The sequence below is a fragment of the Triticum aestivum genome, chromosome 2A (assembly GCF_018294505.1).
Source record: "Triticum aestivum cultivar Chinese Spring chromosome 2A, IWGSC CS RefSeq v2.1, whole genome shotgun sequence".
Classification (NCBI taxonomy): domain Eukaryota; kingdom Viridiplantae; phylum Streptophyta; class Magnoliopsida; order Poales; family Poaceae; genus Triticum; species Triticum aestivum.
The window spans coordinates 232,273,955-232,297,494 of NC_057797.1; the positions used below are offsets into that span (position 1 = coordinate 232,273,955).

Sequence of the window (23,540 nt, forward strand, 5' to 3'; positions counted from 1 at the left end):
CAGGATATGATTCCATATGGGTAGTAGTTGATCGCTTGACCAAAGTGGCTCACTTCATCCCAGTGAAAACCACTTATACCAGTGCAAAGTTGGCCAAGATTTATATGTCCAGGATCGTATGTCTGCATGGAGTTCCAAGGACCATCGTATCAGATAGAGGAACACAGTTTACTTCAAAATTCTGGCATCAGTTACATCAGACTTTGGGAACAAGGTTAGAGTTCAGTATAGTTTTTCACCCGCAGACAGATGGACAGACTGAGAGAGTGAACCAAATTTTGGAGGACATGTTGAGAGCCTATGCGCTAGATTATGGATCTAGTTGGGATGACAATTTGCCTTACGCGGAGTTCTCGTACAACAATAGCTACCAAGCCAGTTTGAGGATGGCACCGTTTGAAGCCCTGTATGGACGCATGTGCAGAACACCTTTGATGTGGGACGAGGTAGGAGACCGACGATTGTTTGGACCAGACTTGATCAAGGAGTCTGAAGAGAAGGTTAAATTGATTCGCGATAGATTGAAGATTGCTCAGTCCAGGCAGAAGAGTTATGCGGACTCCAAACGCAAAGAGGTAACCTGTGAAATTGGAGATAGAGTATATCTGTGAGTATCTCCCTTGCGAGGAGTGAAATGATTTGGAGTTAAGGGGAAATTAGCTCCGAGATTTGTAGGACCGTATCGTGTTTTGGAACGGATGGGAGAAGTTGCCTACAAGTTGGAATTACCCGAGGGATTGTCAGGAGTTCATGATGTGTTTCACGTTTCACAGCTGAAGAAGTGTCATGCTGAGATGGTCGATATACCGTTAAGAGATACAGTACCCTTGGAGGCAATTCAGTTGGATAGTGATTTGACTTACGAGGAGAAGCCAGTAAAGATTCTTGAGTTTGCCAGCAGAGTCACCCGCAGTAAGGTCATCAAGTTTTGCAAAGTTCAATGGAGCCACCATACCGAGGATGAAGCTACTTGGGAACGAGAGGATGATCTTCGCAAAGACCACCCACACCTATTTTCTAGCCAACCCGACTCTCGAGGGCGAGATTCATCTTAAGGGGGGTAGGTTTTTAACATCCCAAATTTTCAATTTGGAATGTTATACATAGTCATCCATGCATATCATATTTTATTTTCATTTCGTCTCGCGATCCTCGAAATCCTAAGCAACTCAAGGACCCTCGGAGAGAGTTGGGGATTTCCCTGTTTTCATATTTGATTTTTATCAAATCTGAAACGAGGATTTTGGTTTTAATTATTTTTCTCTCCGAAAATATTTCATATTAAAATATATGAGAGGAGATAATATGACTTCTCCAAGATAATTGAAATATAGGAGGAAAATATTAAAATCAAATATTTGTTTTATTTGGATTTTATTGCAATTCTGTTTGCATTACAAAAATTCCATGTTTTCAAAATTGCATTTTAGGGCCAATAAATGTCCATCTCGTTCTAAATATTTTATTTAGACGATGAAAATTTATTTTGGCATTTTTAGATTTTTATTTATTTTTCTAAGATTTTATTTCGGTCGGCGAAATTATTTTAAAAAAAAGTTCCCGCGCCCGACTAGGCCAAAGGCCTAGCCGAGCCAGGCCGGCCCGCAGCCGCCACCGCCTCCCCGCGCACGCGGCGCCCCGTCGCCGCTCGGACTAGGAGTCCGAGCTGGACTCCGCCTCCGCCGCCGCCGCCGCTTGCCCCTCCTCCAAGCAAGCCGCCCCGCCCCGCCCTTTAAATAGCTGCCACCCCCGTCGCCTCAAACCACCACCGCCGCCGCCCCGCGCCAACCCCGCCACCCACGCTAAGCCGCCACCGCCGCCGCTTGCCACCCCCCGCACCGCCGCCCCGCCACCTCGCCTCGCCGGAGCCCTTCGCCGGAGGTAGCCGCCGGATCCGAGCCGCCGGTTTTTTTAAAACCGTTCGGGTTTTTTCTAGAAACCCTAGATCCGTTTTTTCAGATCGTCGGTTTTTCTCGGTTCTTCTAGTTAGCGGACGTTCATCCGTACGTTCGTTTTAACGAACGGTTTTCGCCCATTAGTTACAGCTAACGAATGCTCGTTCGCTAGTCTGTTCGTCAGTTCTCTTTTATCGGATTTATTCCACGATTTTTCTGATCGCGATTCCTGATCCGATCTTAGTTTCTGTTTATCTTTTCGCTCGTTAGTCGGAATCAGGCAATTCAAGCGCCTAGATCTTCGTCTCGAGACCCTCTTTCTGTTTAACCAACTTAAATGAGTGTTTGCTTATGTAAAATTTGACCTAGGTCCATATTAGTAAACGGATCTTGTTTCTTTCGTCGTTTGAGCTTTGTTGCTCTGTTTGATTTGATTCTTTTTGCGAACCGGAGTTCTTAAGTTGAACCTTCTGGTCATCCTCTTTTATTTGAGTTTTGCTTGCGCATCTTTGCTTGTTGCTTATGTATGTTATTGTTTGTTTGCGATAGAACACCCAGAGTGCGAAGCGTGCTACTACGAGTCTCTAGGTTTTGCAGATCGTCAGCAAGGCAAGTAACACTTTGATCATACCCCTTTATCACCCAGTTTTTATGCATTAGTTCCAATCCTCAACATTGCATGATTAGGATGTCATTAACATGTGGGTTGGGAAGTAGTTGCTGAGGTAGAACCTATTACCCTGTTACATTCAAACCCTTGGGAGTTACTTCTACGCGTTGCTTATATTGCTATGCTATGCTATGCTCGTAGACGTGGTTTGGGTTTGAGTGAAATCCATGACAGATGTGAGTTTGTTAATTAATGGTTCAACTTAAGGTGGCAACTTAAATTAACATCTGGGTGGATTGAGGCATCTGGAGTACCCAATGTTGCCTATTTTTTTTTGGAAATCCTGGAGTACCCGTGTGATCTTCCTATGGACCGCCACCCAGGCTCAAAGGGAACTGAGATGATTCATGCTAGAAACTTCCGTGTGCAGCCACAAGCTATTATGGGCTCTAGCATGGTTGAGTAAGTTACATGAAGCTCTTGAAGAGGCAGATCAGCAGGTAGTGAGATGTAGGTTTGGTATGGTCTGTCCGGAGTAGAGAGTTAATGTTTCTGAAAGACTGTGTCTCGGTCATCCGTTTCTCAAACACCATGTAGTGCGAGAAATCCAACGGAGGCGATCGAGTCTTGTGGGGAAAAGTGCGCAAACCTCTACAGAGTGTATAATCTAATCATGGTTAGCCGTGTCCCCGGTTATGGACAATTCTTGAGTATCTAGTATTTGGGTTATCACATGTATCTCATCACTCTTAATTAATACTGTTGGGTTGTTAACCACTTTAATTAGGATTGAGTTGGAGGAACCTTCTCAATGATGTTTCAACTACCATGATAGTTAAATTAAAATCTATTCCTTTGTTGTAGGGAAAAATTGGCTTTTCGCAAAAACTATAACCATAGAGCTTTCCACCAGCCAAATATGCATATAGTGATAGCATTATTCTGTTCTTACTCTACTGTGTTACTTTGCCAGCATATTCCATGTGCTAACCCATTTTCGGGCTGCAACGTATTATGTTGCAGACTTTTCAGACGAGGAGTAAGGTTTGTTAGGTCGTTGCCGTGCAGCTCAGCTATGCCGTTGGAGTTGATGGACTCACTTTATCTTCCAAGCCTTCCGATGTTATCGTATTAGATGGCCTTAAGCCATATTATTGTAATAAGTTCTCTTTTGAGACATTCGATGTAATAAGTGTGTGATTGCCACTCTATTATAAATCCTTCGAGTACTGTGTGTGTCAGCATTACCGATCCAGGGATGACACTGAAGCATAGAGACTTGACCATCTGAGGTCGGGTCGCTACATGAATTCAAAAGATACACATAACAATATCTAGTGGAGTACATCAATCAACGTCATGAAGTATCTCTTTCCACCCTTTGTCAACACGTCATTCATCTCACAAAGATCAGAATGTATAAGCTCTAGTGGCGCCAAGTCTCTTGCCTTTGCAGTCTTATGGGACTTGCGAGGTTGCTTAGCTTGCACACATACTTGGCACTTGGATCCTTTGACAGTAGGGATTTTCAGAATTAAATTCATATTGGCTAGCCACGTCATGCAACCAAAGTTAATATGACAAAGTCATGAATGCCAAATATCAGACTCATTATTGTGGCAAACATTATTAATAACTTTAGTGCAAATATCTGACAAAGATAGGTGGAACAAGCCTCCACACTCATAGCCTTTTCCAACAAATTGTCCACACTTGCAAATTACAACTTTATTGGACTCAAAAACCAACTTAAAACTATCTCGACATAAACGGGATCCGCTAATGAGATTCTTATTGATGGACGACACATGATGAACGTTCTTCAGACGCACAGTCTTCCCCGAAGTAAACTTCAGATCGGCCGTACCGACACCGATGACATGTGACCCGTTCCCCATCGGCACGGGAGAAGTACCTATGACCTGGCAAGAAGAAAACATGGAGGCGTTAGCACAAACATGTACATTGGCACCGGTGTCAATTAACCAATCAAGAGATTTAAATACTGAAAGGATGGTAGAAAGAATACCGTACCTAGATTCCTTCATATCAGTATCACCGATGACAACATTAGCGGACTTGCCGCTCTTCTCATGTTCGCGCTCCTCAAATCGGTTAGGACACTTTGGAGCCCAGTGATTAGGATCACCGCAGACATGGCAAAGTCCCTTCCCCTTCTTATGAGAATTCTTCTTGAAGTTGGTAGGATGTGACGGCTTGTTCTTTGTATCAAACTTGCCTTTGCCCTGAGTTTTGTTCTTGTTTGTTTTTGAACCTGTTGGGCTGGAAGTTCTTCTTCTGTACCATGTGGGCACTAGAAGCTCCCTCAGCAACTCGAGCGCGTGTGTCTTTTGCTCTCGCCTTCTTTTCAACATCAAGAGTACCAATGAGATCCGAAACGGAAAACTTCTGTCTCTTGTGTATCAGGGAAGTAGCAAAATTGTTTCACGAAGGTGGAAGCTTGACAATGATGCCTCCGGCAACAAATTTGTCCGGCAACACACACTTGAAGTACTCAAGTTCCTTTGCGAGCGACTGTAGCTCGTGAGCTTGCTGGACAACAGAGCGCTCATCAGTCATAGAATTGCTCCATGACGTACAACTCGCTGTCGGCGTCCAAGGCCCCAAACTTGGCCTCGAGCGCAACCCACATGTCCTTGCCGTTGTCAAACGACATATATGAATCCACAATGGAATCGTCAAGAACACTCAGAAGGACGCCTTTAAAGAGGTAACGATCTTCTCAAAAGCTTCCCGTTGTGCAGGATTAAGATTGCCCTCAGACTTGCCCTAGGTGGCGTCATAGCAGTACATGGTTTGAAAACAGTAAACTGCTCTCGTGTGCCACCCCTCTTATAGCGCAATGATCTGTAACGGTGGTGCGAAACCATGCGATACGGCGGCGACTAGTGCATAGCTCTGTCCTTGGCTCGGCTCATTCCCGCAACCCGTGGCGCGGCGCGGCGCAGAGGAGCGTGCGTGTAGGTCTTCTCTTCTCATGCTCATACAAGTGGTAGAAGAACTCACCTTATAAAGAGGTGCAAGTCTCTCTCAACTTTCAGGATAGGACTAAACTTTAGTCTCATTCACACCACTCACATGTGTGCATAAATGGATCAAGAGAATTTTAGTTGGGCTTTGGGCCAAAGGCCTGCTAGCAAATTCCAACGGCACATGCAGTGCAGCAACCAGCAGAGATCCTTAATTTGTCTCAAAAAAATAAAGCAGAGATCCTTAATAGACCAGACAATGTGAATGGTACAACCAGTGAACTGCAGTCTGCAGGTGCCGGCCTAATAACAAGTGTTAGAGTGTTCCTTTTGTATAGATTACCTTGTATAGGCATACGATCACCTGCCGATATGTGTTGATTCAGTTAGGGATTCACTTGATCTTGATGGTCAAGACATATAATCTATATATGTAATATGAAACCACCCCATGAGAGGCGTGCAATACACAGAAACATATGTTTTCATGTAGTACTCCTACTAGTAGCATTAACGAAATGAATCTGTAGAAGATATCGAGTGCGTAACTCCGAGGGTCCCATGGAAACTCTGACGCCATAACTTGTGTCAAACTCCAATCCAATGCCTCCGTCAACAATAAATAACAAAGTTTTCATCCAAGAAATTCACACTAGCCTGCAAGCGTTGAAATTCTTGCCATCACTCATCATAAAAAAAAAAACTTGCTGCCATCACTGTTGTTGTAGTTATAAACTTACTGGTGTGAGATATCTGGTGGCCAGTGTTTAGCTTAAGTTTGGGGTCACAAAAAATCTACAAATGGTTCTTTTGATTAAACCGGGAACAAACATTGGCAGGCAACTTGAAGAAATTTTCCGCGTCGTTTCTAAATCCATGCCACACCTACTACTTCCAGCAAACCAAACTACCACATATACACATCTGGGGATTCTTCTAGAAACTACATCCATGGTAAATTGTCGAGCCACGACCTCTCCCCACAACGGGATCACAAGCAATGCAAATTTGCAATGCAATAGCATGTCCCCACATTTATCCCCTGGCCGGTTGCTACATAAAGGGGAGGCTTCTCACATGTGGATCTGCATTTGATCTCAAAGTTAGGAAATGGATATCCGTTTCGCAAAAAAAAGTTAGGAAATGGATACAGTATTCATGGGCAGCAATAGATTTTGCCGTAACTAGCTTTACTAGCTTTAGACATCGTGGCTGAGAATGGCAGTAAGAAAAGAAGAAAAACCTACACAAGTTGTTGTCGTGGAGATTCGGGTGCTTACCTGGCTGCTGGGGCTGCTTTATGAACCACCTCGTTCTGAAAGTAGATGGCTCAACAACTTCTTACTACAATAGCAAGGGATGTACTCAAAGTTTTGTCAATATCTCTACGCCCGTCCTAGTGACCAATACAGTGTGCTCAAACTGTGCTGCCCAACTGCCATCGGCTGTGACAGTAGTCCATCCATTTTCCCATGTAACACACTCTGCTTTGTCCATTGTAAGTATAGGTTCTGCAAACATTTCATCAAGATTGTCAACTTGGTCTGAAATTCCAAGAGCCATTCCGTCCCAATTTAGTTACAAATAAATACCAAGAGCTTCTAGGATTAGACATATAAATAAACATAATGTTTATTGAAGACTATTCACATTTCCTTTCTTTATAGCAATGTTTAATCTTCTGAAAAACATTTTCAATCATAATCAAATCACTGAAAATTCCAGTACACCGTGTTTTAAATGAAAATTACAAACTGTTTGGAAGTAAAAGTCGAAACATAAAAGGAGAGCCCCGAGTACGTACCAATTGTGAATGTTTGACCTTCAACCATTCGACCAGAGTTTTCATTTGCTACAAAAAAGGGTTTTCATTAGTCTACTGTATGCTTCAAACGTCAACTTATTAGTCCGACACAATTCAGGTATACTATTAAAAGTTTAAAACAGTTCATCCAAGAAAGAATGGGAGATAGTAAACCCATAGCTGTATAAATCCTTGGCAACAACTACATGAGACGACATTACCCCTGTCCTTTGAAACTCAGCAACCTGTTCCTATATTCCCGGCAATAATTTGTTACGACAACCAATACAAATTGGCATACTGAACATGTAATTGTGTTGCTTCATGTCAGCCTAAATATTCTAAACAAGCGACTGGACTTGGCAAAAATTATAAGCATTACAGGGCAGGAACCCATAAATCGAGTAATGTTATATGCTAAGGTGCTAAGCTACATAAAGATGTTCCCAGTCGGATGAGTATCAATTGTAAGGTAGGTCAAAAAGAGCAGGGAAATATCAAATAAGTGCTCACCATGATGGAGGATAAGTGGCTCAGAATGCAACATAGTTCCAATTCCATGTCCAACAAAGCGCTCCACCACATGATAGCCGTAGAAATAAGCAAGCTTACTGAAATAATTTGAAGAAAATTTACAGATACGCGGCATCACAAATGTTCTTCAGAAAAACTCAGTACAAAGGTGCGGCAATAAAAAACTGGACGATTTGGCTTTTAAGAGTATCGGCGTTAGTCTAGTTTATATTTAGTGCCATACTGGTTTTTATAAATTTAACACTTAGCTTACAATAGCAATAAAAGTGTTGTTGTTATTTAGGATTCACGGATTCTGCACGAGTTTCACATGGAAATAGTTCAAACCTCACAGGAATCCGAGAAAATTCCCATGCTCCAAACGATATCTAGGATCTGGATGCCAACTCACTGCAGATTTGCCCCCCCACCCCCCTCCCCCGCGTCGCCCTCCCCACGGGCGACACGGGAGGCGACGCAGCCTCGAGCGCTCCCTTCCCTCCTCCTCCCCCCTCCCCCTGCCGCCGCCGGTGCTCCCCGCCGGGCAAAGCCCTGGCGGATCCGGCGGCGGCGGGACTTCGCTCCCAGGCTGCCTCCTCCCTCAAGCGTGGGGCTCGACGAGGCTGACGGAGCCGTGCTGCTCCGGACCTAGGGTTTCGCGACGGCGGCCCCAGATCCAGAGGGTCGGGCCTCTGGACCTGGCGTGGCGAGCACGCGGGCAGCGCGGCACGACCCTTTGGGGGTGCGGCTGCGGCTGCTTGGCTGTGCCCTGGTGGATCCAGGTGGCGGAGGCTGCGGGTCACCGCGGCAGCGGCCATGGTCGGCGGCAGCAAGGTGCAGGTGGCAGGTCCCCGCGACGGCGCCACTACCCCTGCTCGACGCGACCCCCTGCGGTGGATGGCCTTGTTTGGCAGCCATCTGGCGGCTGCTGCTCTGCGCTGGCCGGTGCTTCCCTACATCGACAGTGACGACACGTGGTTTCCCTCTTGGTGCTGATGGTCCTCTCCGGCGGTCTGCTTCCCCATCTCCTGTCTGCTCTGCTTCGACGGTATTTGGGGTTCTGGTCTTGGGCGGGGGCGAACGATGGCCTGCGCTGACAACGGCGACACCTGAGGGTGCCGTAACCTCCATGGAGGCGCTGTCATGGCCCAGATTGACCCTCTCCTCGAGCACCGGGGGAAACACTTGGTCCAGTTCATTGGACAAGGCAGCGGTGGCGTCTCAGCGCCATTCCCTTCTTGAAGGCGTTGTTTGGGTCGCACTTGGTGTCCCCGATGCGGCAGCTGGAGATGGTGGCCTCCTCGGTCTTCCGGCGAGGCTTGCTGGTAATGCGATGCTGTGATGAGGGCTTCAGCATAGAGCGTGGGCGTCCGGGGCGCTATGTACGCCAGCGCCGGCATGTCCAAGACGATGACTTCACTAGTCCTGGATGGGTCCTGCCATCCACCTGCCGTCTCTTAGGCCCTTATGGGTGGAAGGTACGTTGGCCTGGACAGCCCTGGAGATGCGGTCTTCTTTGGAGGCGCCTGGCAATGGCTGTGACGCGGCCTTGAGGCTCTGAGTCTAGTTACCTCGCCGTTCATGGTTGGAGGCTGGACAAGGCTAGACCTTTCGTAGTTGCAGTCTGTAGTTGGTAGCACCTCCTCGCCTGCTCGTTTGGTGAGGACGATGATGTGTGTGCGTGTGTCCCTCCTCTTGGGAGGTTGTACCTGTACTGCTGTTCTCTTCCTGTTCAATGAAATGAAACGCAAACTCTTTTGCGTTTTCTCGAAAAAATCTGGATGCCAAACAAGCACAACCCACCGACCAACGCATTTGTACAGTATATCTACATGTTTGGTGGAACTGCAGCAGTGAACAGTAGGCCTGGGCATTCGGTCAGTTTCTACTGTTTGGTTTTTTATGAATTCGGTTTGCGTGTACGATCACATTACTTCGGTTTCTGTTTCAGTTACGGTATAAAACCGAACTGTACGAATTAAATTTGGTTAGTATAACTGGAAACCGAATTTTACTGTAGCACCAACAAAAACCGAAAATTCGGTTTTTTCGGCTTCGGTTCGTCGGTTTTTATGCCCACCCCTAGTGAACAGTTTGCTCTATGCAACTTAAGGGCCTGTCTGGAACCAGGGCTAGTTTGTTGTATGGTAAATCTAGGAAACTTTCCACGTTCCAAGCATGTCTTTCACTGTTTCATATATTCTCTCAAATCAGCAAACATTTGCAAACCATCTTGTTTGAAAATTACCTAAGGTGCCCAATACATAAGAGGCTGGTTGTAACTAAAATGGAAAGCAGATAATGAATGGTTGGGATTGAGCGGTGACGCCCACCTGCAATAATATGATGAAACAAGAAACCTGAAGTCATTTAGTCATAAGCAGTTTTACTAACAGTTTATGCTGCCTCTTTGGTGGGAATGGAAAATTTGTAAGAATAGAAAACTCCTGAAGCAACATTTCAGGTCAAGTGTGGAAATGGAAATTTTGTAAGAACATAAAACTGATTTGGCTCTGAAAGTTAGCTTCACAGGTTTTTTGAAGACAGTATGAAAACAAATTAGAGAGCTGAAAGTTATCTATATTAAGGGCTCATTCAGCTTGCAGGATTTCTAAATCAAAGGAATAGGAAAAGTAAAGGATTGGGATGCTCTCTCCACTTTAATCCTTATGAATTTTCCATGAGGTCTCACCTAATGCTAAGAATCATTAGGAATTAAGCCAATATGGACACAATCCTAAGGAATCTAGTACCTTCATTCTTGTGAAACGAATGTCATACATAGGGAAAAAATCCTATGGGAATCCTCCAAAAATCCTGCAAACCTAATGAGCCCTAAGATTCGAGAACAAGGTCTTGTTTATCCATGATATTCTCTTCAGCGTATATTGAACAGTAAAATATGTATAGACAGATGCTTTTGTAGTCTAAGTTTTCAGAAAGAAGCAACTAACAGGTAACAAACATAGTGTCATGTAGAAAAACTACCTTATCTTCTTGCCAATTTTTCTGTAGTTTACACCGTCCCTGCAGACAGAAATACCCTTCTCCGAGCATTCTTCAGCTGCCTGAACCCAATAAAGATCATTTGGTTTCATGGTTTCATGGATGAAAGAACCTTTTTTTCGATAAAAGAGAACATAGTGTATCACCCAACTGTAAAAAAGTCCTTTCAGAACATTAAGCCTCAAAATTAGATCTATAAAGTAGAACAAATACTACAGGGATTTGTTAAAATCCAACACGGACAAAAACATCGTAAAACTCACATTAGTGCATACTGCTACTGAATGTCTATGTTCGTGGATGAAATACCTCACAAATCAATAATAGCTTACCTTTAGGAAATGCTTGATAGATTCATCCGCTTCTCCGCATACAAATGTTCTGGAAGTTCCGCCATGGTACCCCTGAAAAGAATGGTATGAATCACGTTAAAACTAGGGAATGTGTCAGTAAAATCCGAGACTATGCCAAACATACCAACGAAGCATATGCACAATCTTAGGAGAGAGGACTTACATTTAGGAACACATTTACATCAATATTTATGATGTCTCCATTCTGCAGTAGAAACAACATTTTTCATCCCAGAGTACATAGGCATGACAGAAAAATAAAGAAAGAGAGATGCAAATTTCATCCTACAGAACCTGCAGCTGTGTTGAATCAGGTAGTCCATGGCAGACACACTCATTTACTGAGGTGCAGATACTTTTAGGAAATCCACCATAGCCAAGTGGAGAAGGATAAGCACCCGCCTCAACTATCATATGATGCACCGCCCTGTCGATTTCATTTGTAGTAACTGATGGCTGAAATGACGGTGAAATAATGACTGTTATGAAGTGTACACTGCAGAGTCTTCAGATGATTTAGATATAAAAGGATTCTAGCTATCTATGGAAAAAAGAATATACCTTAACCAATGTTCCCGCGAAGTCCAGTACACGGGCAGCAAGTTTGCAAGCAGCTCTCATCCCAGCGATACCTTCGGCATTGTGTATTTGGCGAACTGCGGGTAGTTCTTGTGGTATGTTTGCACCCACATAAGAAGGTCTTGGAATGTGTTCTGGTACAGGAAGTTGGGGATAGACCTTTCCACGCCTCAAAGGCGGCCTCTTCTTTAACTTGCCTGAACTTTGCTCTTGTGTCCTTCAAATGTGTAAGGGTGTTTACAGAGTCATCATCATCAAATAAGAAACAGACTGGCTGACTTTAGAGCTACATGGCAACTTTCTCTAGATGTCACACCAAGATGAGTACCATCAAGTGTGAAATCTAAGGTCAGAGGAAATTTAGAACCTAGCTCCAAACCAATGGCTACGGCAATTGGTAAATCCTGACGACATGATAAAAGAAGCGACAACAGAAGCTTAAGCACAGCGTAATAGTGACGAGAATCGTACTTTTGTAGCTCCATGAGCTCTTCTTCAACCCCATCAACCCAAGTAAGTCCGCCGGCCACGACAAAGCAGCGCTTTGGCGTTATTGCTTTACCTACAGCAGGACAGCAAAGAAGAATCAGCTACGAACCCTGCTGTAGTTTCAGCTCTGTTAATCCCATAATGTTTTTTTTTGAGCAATAAACGGCTGTTGGTAGTAGAACGACCCGCCCAAGCAATTAAGCTGAGCAGGCTCCTTACCAAAACAAGAAGAGGCCGTCCGAGGATCTCTTCGATTGATGGTGAACTTTGAGACGAACGGGGGAGCCGCCGGCAGGAGGAATGTGTGGGTTCCGGCCGGGCGGGGTGGTACCGGAACGCCGGAACATGACGCTCCAGGTGACATGGCAATAGGGATTCGCACGGCGTCGGTGGAGGCGCCGTGGTCGAGGAAACGGGGCCGGCGGCCGTGTTCGAGGAAGAGGAGGCCGGCGGGTACAAGGGAGGACGAGGAGTGCAGCGGAGAGAGGGGATGTGCGTTGAGGATGAGACGCCGCCGGGACCGGGAGGTTTCGGCTATGCGTGTTACATGACTGACGTCAGATTGTTTTGGCTTTCCGAGAGAACATCTTGATGGCCGTCGGATTGGATGCACGAATCTTGAAGCAGTGGAGCGTTCCACATCATCCACAGCCACCTGTTCGTTCGAGCGACCCGTGAGCTAATTTCTTTTTTGAAAGAATGGGTTATATTTTTCATATGCTCTCCTCTTGTTGATATGACAAGCAAAGAACAAAAAACTGAGCACTTACTTTGCTCACCCTTTTTTATCGTTTTTAATGCAAATAGATTTAATCTAGTAATTTCTTTTAGATTAAGTCTTATTAGGTCTTGTTTGACCGGTGAAACACGAATGACCTTATCCTTCTTCTCTGTCGCTTCCATTCTCCTCCCATTCCTCTCACCCTCTCTCCATCTCCCTCTCTCTCGGCAATACATGTCACAGATGGATTGAGCGCCAGTCGGTGACGAGGCCAAGAGGCCACCGGATTCTGGACCAGGTCGGCACACCCTGCAATCACCGGTCTTGGGCAAGCATGGCAACTCGAGCGACTAACGATAATGGTACTCTGCTTCAATTTGTTGCCACATCGACGGATGAGGTCATTGAGGAGACACCACGGGAGGTGGAGGCCATCGAGGAGCTATCGCGCACCTTACCCATTCTGTTTGGTCACGGGAGACGGAGGGCGTTGAGGAGCATGCGGAGAAGAGCAGCCTCACCGTGGTGGTGTCGTGGTTCCCGGCGAGCAGCGACACGTTGGAGGTGAGGCACGGGGTGTGTCCACGGCTCGCAGACGGATCTTGATATCCCGACTCATGTCGGCGACGGCGGTGCAGGATCAAATAGGAGAGCGGGGCTTTGTGTCGTCGGCAAGATGATAACGGGGGGCGTCACAGAGTGGCCGACCACCAGCGGCACCATCAATGGGGCACGTGGAGGAGCATTGCCTGCATCTGGTGGTGCTCTTCACCAGCATCTGTGACGCCTTCTACTTCTGCTTACCCCCCACCATTCTGCTATGCCCATCAGTAAATCTCCAGAACAACATAGGACACGTTTGGTAGCCTGCATTAGGCCCAGTCAAGCCCGTGCGGGATGTTTTTGGCCTGTTTGGTTACTCGGGTCGAATCGAAATTTTGGCCCGCACAGAACTTAAATAACCTTTGGTCTGCATCCAGAGGAACAGACGAATCGTTTGTTTCTAGCGAGCCAGGTTGAGTGGAGCCATATTGAGGGCACATGGATGGGTCTGATTGCACGAGATGATGCGAGTACTATACAGGTTGTATGTGATTTCTTCTCCTACCTCGAGTAAACTGCTTCTCTAGTCTTCTTTCTTCCGTCCCTTCTAATCTACATAATAATGCTTCGATTCAAGATAAGCTCCACATAAAAAAGATGCACGTCGAGGTTATGGGTCCATTCAGGTGATCTGTTCGTAGTTTCATTGACCGTATTTAATTTTATGTTCATGTTCAGAGCTATTTTGGTCAAATTTTGTCAAACTCGTTGCACATGATCGACAATTTGAAATTTCCTTTGACCAATAGCTTCATCTCGTAGTTTCACATGAGTTTCGTGTTGCACATTTTCTGTTTTGACGAGCATAGATGAGTAGATCTACCTCTTCTTCATGGAGTGTACAATCACATGTGTGTGATCTATTTTAATGACATTCCTTAATCTCCTCCATCAAGTTTTTCCTCTTAGCCTCATCTTCCATGTCCTGCTACACCGGCGTCACCGTGGGCGTGGATCCTCTTGGACTCCTCTCCCGCATGTTGTTGCACTAGTGCCACTGTCGGAGTCGTTCGTCTCAACCTTTTTTTCTGCATCCTACTACACTGTGCGGTCATCGTTCCTTTCTGCCTTCTCTCCCATGTCCTGCTACACCGAAGCCATCATCGGCGTCGTTCCTCTCGGCCTACTCGCTTGTGTCCTTCTAAATTGGCGTCGTCGCCATTTTCATTCTTTCCGGCCTCCTCCTCCGCATCCTACTATACTGACGCTGCCATGACGCGCGCACTGTATTTTTTTCTCCATCATCCTTTGCCCGAGTGCCATCATATTTGTTACTCCACATGGACTTTTTCTGTGGCGACGACGCTGGCAACTATTCCAGTGCGCCGCCAATGGGGTCGCTCGCTCGTAACTTCGTGTTCGTCATGTCAGACACGGCGCTGCGTCCATCATCCACTGTAGTCGCCGAAGCACTCTAGTGTAACTATGTGTTATATGTTGTTATTAACTCTTAATCATGTCCAGTGTGTAAAACCAAACACCATGTAGTTGCATGAACCTAGTTAATGCAAGCAACCAAACACAACGCATAGAGTCGTTGCTACGATACAGGGAGAGGGGATGCACGCAACCAAACAACATGCAAATGTTGGTTTTTTGCCTGCATTAGCTCTACCAGACTCACCTGGGACAAGTATGCAAAGTGGCAAAAAATGGTTCGAGTAACCAAACACATCTATAATGATGCACATAAGGTCATGCAAATTACTCTGTTTCATTCCACGGCAAAATTACAAGGAACATGCGTACACGTAGTACTACCACAATGGTCAGTTCATCATAAGAGCACAACTGGACTTGGCACATTCGACACCTCAAACGCCTGCGGATGCGCCCGGGCGCGTCCGCGGACACTAACCGATCAAGCATCAAATTACCCTTCTCACAATAGAACACCTTAATTAGCATATCTCAAATCCATGCAAACTCATGCAACTACGTAAATGATGCTACATTGTCCAACTACTATGTCATCGGACTACCAAAAATTAGCATGTTTGGCTATGGTGGAGAAGGTCATCCGGGGTTGCCCTTCTTGGTGCCCTCTGTTAGTGTCAAAACCGGCTAATCTTGGGTAGGGGGTCCCGAACTGTGCGTCTGAGGATCGAAGGTAACATGAGACAAGGGGGACACGATGTTTACCCAGGTTCGGTCCCTCTTAATGGAGGTAAAACCCTACGCCCTGATTGATTGTATTTGATGAGTATAGGGGTTACAAGAGTTGATCTACCTCGAGGTCGTAATGGCTAAACCCTAGATGTCTAGTCTATATGAATTATGAGAGACTCTACGGACAAAACCTTCCGGTTTATATAGACACCAGAGGGGTCTAGGGTTGTACAGAGTTAGTTTATAGAGAAATGAAACTACACATCCGGACGTTAACCTTGCCATCCACGCAAAGGAGAGTCCCACCCGGACACGGGGGAAGGCCTTCTACCTTGTATCTTCACGGCCCATCAGTCCATCTCACAACACACGGGACAGACTCTCGAAGACCCCTTAGTCCAGGACTCCCTCAGTAGCCCCTGAACCAGTCTTCCATGACGATGTGTTCGGCTCACAGATTGTCTTCGACATTGCAAGGTGGGTTCCTTCTCCACATACTTCAAAGCAGTCTTCTGAGCAAGAGAACTGTATCCGGCTCTATATAATAGTTACAACCCTCAACCACAAGGGTACAATACTTAATCAAAATAAGGTATGTCTACTAACAGCTTTTTCGGCGAAACATCACATCTGGCCTTTTTATTATTTTGAATCGTTTGTTGGCCTCCCGCTTTGTGTTTTGAGGCATAGCCTCCATTGACACGTCTTGTCAAAGCAGATATCGTGTCCCCTTATTGCAGGATTTTCATCAATACGGATTTGGGTAATCCAACCGTGCCATTCGCACGACCCCTTCGGAATAGGCGGGTTTTAAGGCTTGTGGGGGCACTTGATATTCACTGCCTATATAAGTGGATAAAGATCCATCTTTTTACCCCACACCTTCTTCCTTCCCCAGCCTTCTCATCCTCGAGCTCCAGCGCCCAAGCTTCAATCTTTCCCACCGCCCAATCTCTCCAGCCATGGCCGGATCTGGCTCGCAGGGCAAGTGGATGACTTCCTCCGTCACGGAGAAGAACGTCAGGGAACTCCAGGAAGTGGGGTACCTGGCTGCGAGTATCGCGCACAGGCTCCCTGCAAAAAAGCAGATCATCCCTACTTCAGAGCCCGGTGAGAGGGTGGTGTTTATCCCCCACTTCCTCTGCGGACTAGGGTTTCCTCTCCACCCTTTCGTCCACGGCCTCATGTTCTATTATGGGCTAGATTTCCACGATCTAGCCCAAAATTCCTTCCTCCACATTTCGGCGTTCACCGTCGTGTGTGAGGCGCTCCTCCGCATCCCCCCCCCCACTTCGGCCTATGGCTTAAGGTTTTCAACGTGAATCCGAAAGTGGTTGACGGGCAACATGCGGACTATGGCGGCGCCATGGTGAGCAAGCTCCCCAACGTCACCTGGCCCAAAGGGGCCTTCATGGAGACCGTGAAGGGATGGCAACAGGAGTGGTTCTACATCACTGAACCCCGTGGCGCCACATGGGCAGCCACTCCTGAGTTTAAATCCGGACCCCCCCAATGCGGCTCACGTCCTGGATTAACAAGGGCCTGGATTGGGCATCGTCCAATGAAGTGATGGTGCTGCAAAAGAGCATAAAAATATGATAGAGAAGAACACCAGTCTCACTGATATGATTCAGGTGATGCTTTTTCGTTGGATCCTCCCCTGCCAGCGCCGGCTTGTCCAGATGTGGGAGTTCAATCCGGAAGGTCCGCGGACCCTGCCGTGAATCTTTGGCATGACGCACGAAGAGATCTGGAAACTACTTTTCAAGGCCTAGAAGTCGTGGCCGGAGACGACCGATGACATCAGCCTCAATTGCGCTCATCCGGCCACCCCGGTAAGTTTTCTAGTTTCTGAACATAACTTCAGTTCATAAATCAAAGGGTATGTTGAGCCTTCCATCCTGTAATTAGGTCCGGACAAAGGAGGCGGAGCAGATCAAGTGTCCGGCTCTGCTACCCGAAGACCGAGCCATTCCCCTGCTAACGAGGATGCTGGTCCCGGCGCCGTACCAGGCACCAGAGAATAGGGCCAAGAAGAAGGGCAAGGAGGCCAAAAGTGGCCTCCGTCGTAAAGGTACTTCGGACGCTACATCCGGAGATACCGAAGCTCCCTCCTCCCATGAGGGAGATGAAGAGGAGGAGGAGGAAGAGAGCAATTCTCCCCTTAAGGGGGGGAAGAAGAAAAGGGCGGCCTCCGTGGACCTAAAGGCGGGGGCGTCCAAGAGGGGGAAGATATCCCTTTCAGACAGCTCGGACTCGGATGCCGAAGCCATCCCCGAGTGGTGCCCCAGGTCGAAGCCCCTGGCCGCATCGTAAGTACCCTAGGATACCGTACATATATCCGGTTTTTATGATTGTAGTTTTAACACATTATATTGTGTGCTGCAGTCCGGCCCGCTGATGACCCACAAGTATAGAGGATCTATCGTAGTCCTTTCGATAAGTAAGAGTGTCGAACCCAACGAGGAGCAGAAGGAAATGATAAGCGGTTTCCAACAAGGTATTCTCTGCAAGTACTGAAATAAGTGGTAACAGATAGTTTTGTGATAGGATAATTTGTAACGAGCAACAAGTAAAAAAGTAAATAAAGTGCAGTAAGGTGGCCCAATCCTTTTTGTAGCAAAGGACAAGCCTGGACAAACTCTTATATAGAGAAAAGCGCTCCCGAGGACACATGGGAATATCGTCAAGCTAGTTTTCATCACACTCATATGATTCGCGTTCGGTACTTTGATAATATGGTATGTGGGTGGACCGGTGCTTGGGTACTGCCCTTACTTGGGCAAGCATCCCACTTATGATTAACCTCTATTGCAAGCATCCACAACTACAACAAAAGTATTAAGGTAAACCTAACCATAGCATGAAACATATGGATCCAAATCAGCCCCTTACGAAGCAACGCATAAACTAGGGTTTAAGCTTCTGTCACTCTAGCAACCCATCATCTACTTATTACTCCCCAATGCCTTCCTCTAGGGACAAACAATGGTGAAGTGTCATGTAGTAGACGTTCACATAACACCACTAGAGGAGAGACAACATACTCATCAAAATATCGAACGAATACCAAATTCACATGACTACTAATAGCAAGACTTCTCCCATGTCCTCAGGAACAAAAGTAACTACTCACAAAGCATAAACATGTTCATAATCAGAGGGGTATTAATATGCATATAGGATCTGAACATATGATCTTCCACCAATTAAACCAACTAGCATCAACTACAAGGAGTAATTAACACTACTAGCACCAATCCCGGACTTGGAGACAAGAATTGGATACAAGAGATGAACTAGGGTTTTGAGAGGAGATGGTGCTGATGAAGATGTTGATGGAGATTGTCCTCTCCCGATGAGAGGAGCGTTGGGATGACGATGGCGATGATTTCCCCCTCCGGGAGGGAAGTTTCCCCGGCAGAACAGCTCCGCCAGAGCCCTAGATTGGTTCCGCCAAGGTTCCACCTCGTGGCGGCGGAGTTTCGTCCGAGAAGAAGGCTTGTGATTTTTTTCCCATCGAAAGACTTCATATAGCAGAAGATGGTCACCGGAGGGCCACCAGGGGGCCCACGAGGTAGGGGGGCACGCCCAGGGGGGTAGGGCGCGCCCCCCACCCTCGTGGGCAGGGTGTGGCCCCCCTGGTGAGTTTCTTTCACTGAGTATTTTTTATATATTCTGAAAACGTCTTCCATGAAGTTTCAGGACTTTTGGAGCTGTGCAGAATAGGTCTCTAATATTTGCTCATTTTCCAGCCTAGAATCCCAGCTGCTGGCATTCTCACTCTTTATGTAAACCTTGTAAAATAAGAGAGAATAGGCATAAGTATTGTGACATAATGTGTAATAACAAACCATAATGCAATAAATATCGATATAAAAGCATGATGCAAAATGGACATATCAACTCCCCCAAGCTTAGACCTCGCTTGTCCTCAAGCGAAAAGCTGAAATCGAAAAATATGTCCACATGTTTAGAGATAGAGGTGTCGATAAAAATAAAATACGGACATGAGGGCATCATGATCATTCTTAGAACAACAACTTATATAATTATTGCCATATGATTTCTTATGCTAGAGTAATAATTCAATCACAATTTCAAGTATGAATCGTAAACTTCATTGAAAACTAACAAACTATAATCTCAGTCATTGGAGCAATTGCAATTTATCATAACAGAGGAAAGAGTCAACATATAAGAGCTTTTCAGCAAGTCCACATACTCAACTATCATATAGTCTTTCACAATTGCTGACACTCACACAATACTTATGGATATGGAGTTTTAATCGGACACAGAGAAAGATATGGGCTTATAGTTTTGCCTCCCAACGTTTTACCTCAAGGGTAATGTCAACAATAATAGTTCATGAAAACTCACATCCAATTAGCCATATATACTAGGATCTTTCCAACATATTGTGCTTGCCAAAGGATAAAGTGTAAAAAGGAAGACTCTTATGCAAGGTAGGAGATAAAAGTAAAAGATAGGCCCTTCATAGAGGGAAGCAAAGGTTGTCATGCGCTTTTATGGTTGGATGCACAAAATCTTAATGCGAAAGAACGTCACTTTATATTGCCACTTGTAATATGGACCTTTATTATGCAGTCTGTCGCTTTTATTTCTTCCATATCACGCGATCATATAAAGCTTATTTTCTCCCACACTAATAAGTCATACATGTTTAGAGAGAAATTTTTATTGCTTTGCACCGATGACAACTTACTTGGAGGATCTTACTCAATCCATAGGCAGGTATGGTGGACTCTCATGGCAAACCTGGTTTAAGGGTATTTAGAAGCACAAGTAGTATCTCTACTTAGTGCGATGAATTTGGCTAGCATGAGAGGGAAAGGCAAGCTCAACCATGTTGGATGATCCATGACAATATAATTTATCTCAGATGTAAGAAAACATAACCCATTATGTTGTCTTCCTTGCCCAACGTCAACTCTTTAGCATGTCATATTTTAATGAGTGCTCACAATCATAAAAGATGTCCAAGATAGTATATCTACATGTGAAGACCTCTCTTTCTTTATTACTTCCTATTAATTGCAACGATGACCAAAACTATGTTTGTCAACCCTCAACAACTTTTATTCATCATACTTTTTCTATGTGAGCTCATTACTCTCCATGAGATCCACATGATCTCTTTGTTTCTTTTTTTATTTCTTTCTCTTTTCTTTTATTCACTTAAGATCATGGCAAAAGAATCAAGCCCTTGACTCAACACTAATCTTTATTATATAGCTCACGGACTCGATTACATAGAAGGATTATAAAGCAAAACTCACAACTAGATCATACTAAGAACTTTTATTCTACTAGATCAAGATATTACCAAAAGTATCGAACTAAGAAAAACGGTAAAGATAAAAGTGATGGTGATACGATACTGGGGCACTCCCCCAAGCTTGGCAGTTTCCAAAGGGAGTGCCCATACCAGATACTCAATTCTTCTTTGTTGGTGGAGACGGTGGTGATTTTGTTGATGGCGTAGGCTTGTCTCCCTTTTTCCAGGGCATAGGCTCACCATCATAGAAGGATGACCGAGTCTCCTGGAACCTCAAATCTGCAGCCAAACTCATCCTCTTGAATCTATATTCATACTCACAGTTTTGATTTTACAGGTCATAGATCTGGGCTTGGAGGTGCTCGTTTTTCTCATGAAGCTTGAAGATCGCCTCCCCAATGTCCTTGATGTCCAGCTTGTGGTTGTTGGTGAACTCCGTGATCATGATGTGATTGGAATCGAGTCCACGCTCCACCACGACCTGACACTTGAAAACTTCTTGCTCCAATGCCTCAAGCCTTGCCTCCGTGCTTCCGGTCTTCCTTGGTCCCTCAGCATCACGGATGTGCAACAACCCCTCACGCATCTCAATTGTTTGAGGGTGTTGCAGCACTTCTGCGAGGTAGGGGTTGATGACCTTCTTGAAGAACTGGTCCTTGGGGGCGCTTGAAGATGACATGACGACCTGGATCTGTCAGAAAAACAACTCGAAACAAAAACAGGAGATTTTTGCGTGATACGGGAGTCAAAACCCCCGAGAGATTATATAATGAATTTTTATCGACCAAAATACGTGTCGTGTACGAAAATGGAGTCCGGAGAGCACACGAGGTGCCCACGAGGTAGGGGGCGCGCCCAGGTGGGTAGGGTGCGCCCTCCACCCTCGTGGAGCCCTCGTGTCCTTCCCAGACTACTACCTATTTTTCTATTTTTCTAAATATTCCAAAACGGAGAAATATTGCCTTAAAAATTGTTTTGGAGTCGGTTTACTTACCATACCACATACCTATTCCTTTTCGGAGTCTGAAGCGTTCCGGAAAGTGTCCCTTATGTATTCCTCCGGGGGTACGGTTTCAATAATATTGGTTTCAACATTTATGGGATTACCTGAGATATAATGTTTGATTCTTTGACCGTTCACCACCTTCGGATTTGTGCCTTCGAAGTTGTTGATTTTTATGGCACCGGAACGACAGACCTCCTCGATAACGTAAGGAGCTTCCCATTTAGAGAGAATTTTTCCTGCAAAAAATCTTAAACGAGAGTTGTATAGCAATACATAATCACCTACATTAAATTCACGCTTTTGTATTCTTTTGTCGTGACATCTTTTAACTTTTTCTTTAAACAACTTGGCATTTTCATAGGCTTGGGTTCTCCATTCATCAAGTGAGCTAATATCAAATAACCTCTTCTCACCGGAAAGTTTGAAATCATGATCGAGTTCTTTAATAGCCCAATATGCCTTGTGTTCTAGTTCGAGAGGTAAGTGACATGCTTTTCCATAAACCATTTTATACGGAGACATACCCATAGGATTTTTATATGCAGTTCTATAGGCCCATAATGCATCATCAAGTTTCTTGGACCAATTTTTTCTAGATCTATTAACAGTCTTTTGCAAAATTAATTTGAGCTCTCTATTACTCAATTCTACTTGACCACTAGACTGAGGGTGATAAGGAGATGCAATTATATGATTAACATCATATTTAGCTAGCATTTTACGGAAAGCACCATGAATAAAGTGTGAACCACCATCAGTCATTAAATATCTAGGGACTCCAAATCTTGGAAAAATAACTTCTTTAAGCATTTTAATAAAGGTGTTATGATCAGCACTACTAGTTGGAAAGCTTCTACCCACTTAGTAACGTAATCAACATCAACTAAAATATGTGTATATCCATTAGAGGAAGCAAAGGGTCCCATATAATCAAAGCCCCAAACATCAAATGGTTCAATAACGAGTGAATAGTTCATAGGCATTTCTTGACGTCTACTAATATTACCAATTCTTTGACATTCATCACAAGATAAGACAAACTTACGGGCATCCTTGAAGAGAGTGGGCCAATAAAAACCAGATTGCAATATCTTATGTGCAGTTATGTCTCCAGCATGGTGTCCTCCATAAGCTTCGGAGTGACACTTGCGTAGGATCTGTTCATGTTCATGCTCAGGTACACAACGTCTAATAACACCACCTACTCCTTCTTTATAAAGATGTGGATCATCCCAAAAGTAATGCCTCAAATCATAGAAGAACTTTTTCTTTTGCTGGTATGTGAAACTAGGTGGTATAAACTTAGCAACAATGTAATTAGCATAATCAGCATACCATGGAGCAGTATGAGAAGCATTTATGACATTTAGTTGCTCATCCGGAAAGCTATCATCAATAGGAAGTGGGTCATCAAGCACATTTTCTAACCTAGACAAGTTGTCTGCAACGGGGTTCTCAGCTCCCTTTCTATCAACAATATGTAAGTCAAATTCTTGTAGCAAGAGAACCCATCTAATAAGTCTAGGTTTAGCATCTTTCTTTTCCATGAGATATTTAATA

The 23,540-nt window shown here is 45.0% G+C and overlaps 1 protein-coding gene across 1 annotated transcript; it reads right to left on the minus strand.

Moving 5' to 3' along the window:
• Positions 1-6,240: 6,240 nt before the first annotated feature.
• Positions 6,241-16,636, minus strand: LOC123191640 (methionine aminopeptidase 1B, chloroplastic). The gene is made up of 12 exons (XM_044604300.1): positions 16,548-16,636; positions 12,459-12,856; positions 12,222-12,312; positions 11,733-11,967; positions 11,466-11,627; positions 11,335-11,376; positions 11,151-11,222; positions 10,801-10,880; positions 7,813-7,910; positions 7,300-7,347; positions 6,776-7,006; positions 6,241-6,580 (listed from the first exon to the last, which is right to left on the minus strand). Exons 1-11 carry the CDS (start codon positions 16,634-16,636, stop codon positions 6,861-6,863), a joined length of 1,461 nt encoding a protein of 486 aa, XP_044460235.1. The 3' UTR covers positions 6,241-6,580; positions 6,776-6,860.
• Between the last annotated feature and the right edge of the window lie 6,904 nt (positions 16,637-23,540).

Bases quoted from the DNA above. Each gene is read 5' to 3' on its own strand.
- LOC123191640 (XM_044604300.1), bottom strand. From the start codon at position 16,636: ATGGCTGGAGAGATTGGGCGGTGGGAAAGATTGAAGCTTGGGCGCTGG. The intron at 12,857-16,547 runs GTAAAAAGATGG...CACTGCTTCAAG, and splicing joins GGGAAGGAAGAAGGTGTGGG to ATTCGTGCATCCAATCCGAC. The intron at 11,968-12,221 runs GTACGATTCTCG...ACACATTTGAAG, and splicing joins GAGCTCATGGAGCTACAAAA to GACACAAGAGCAAAGTTCAG.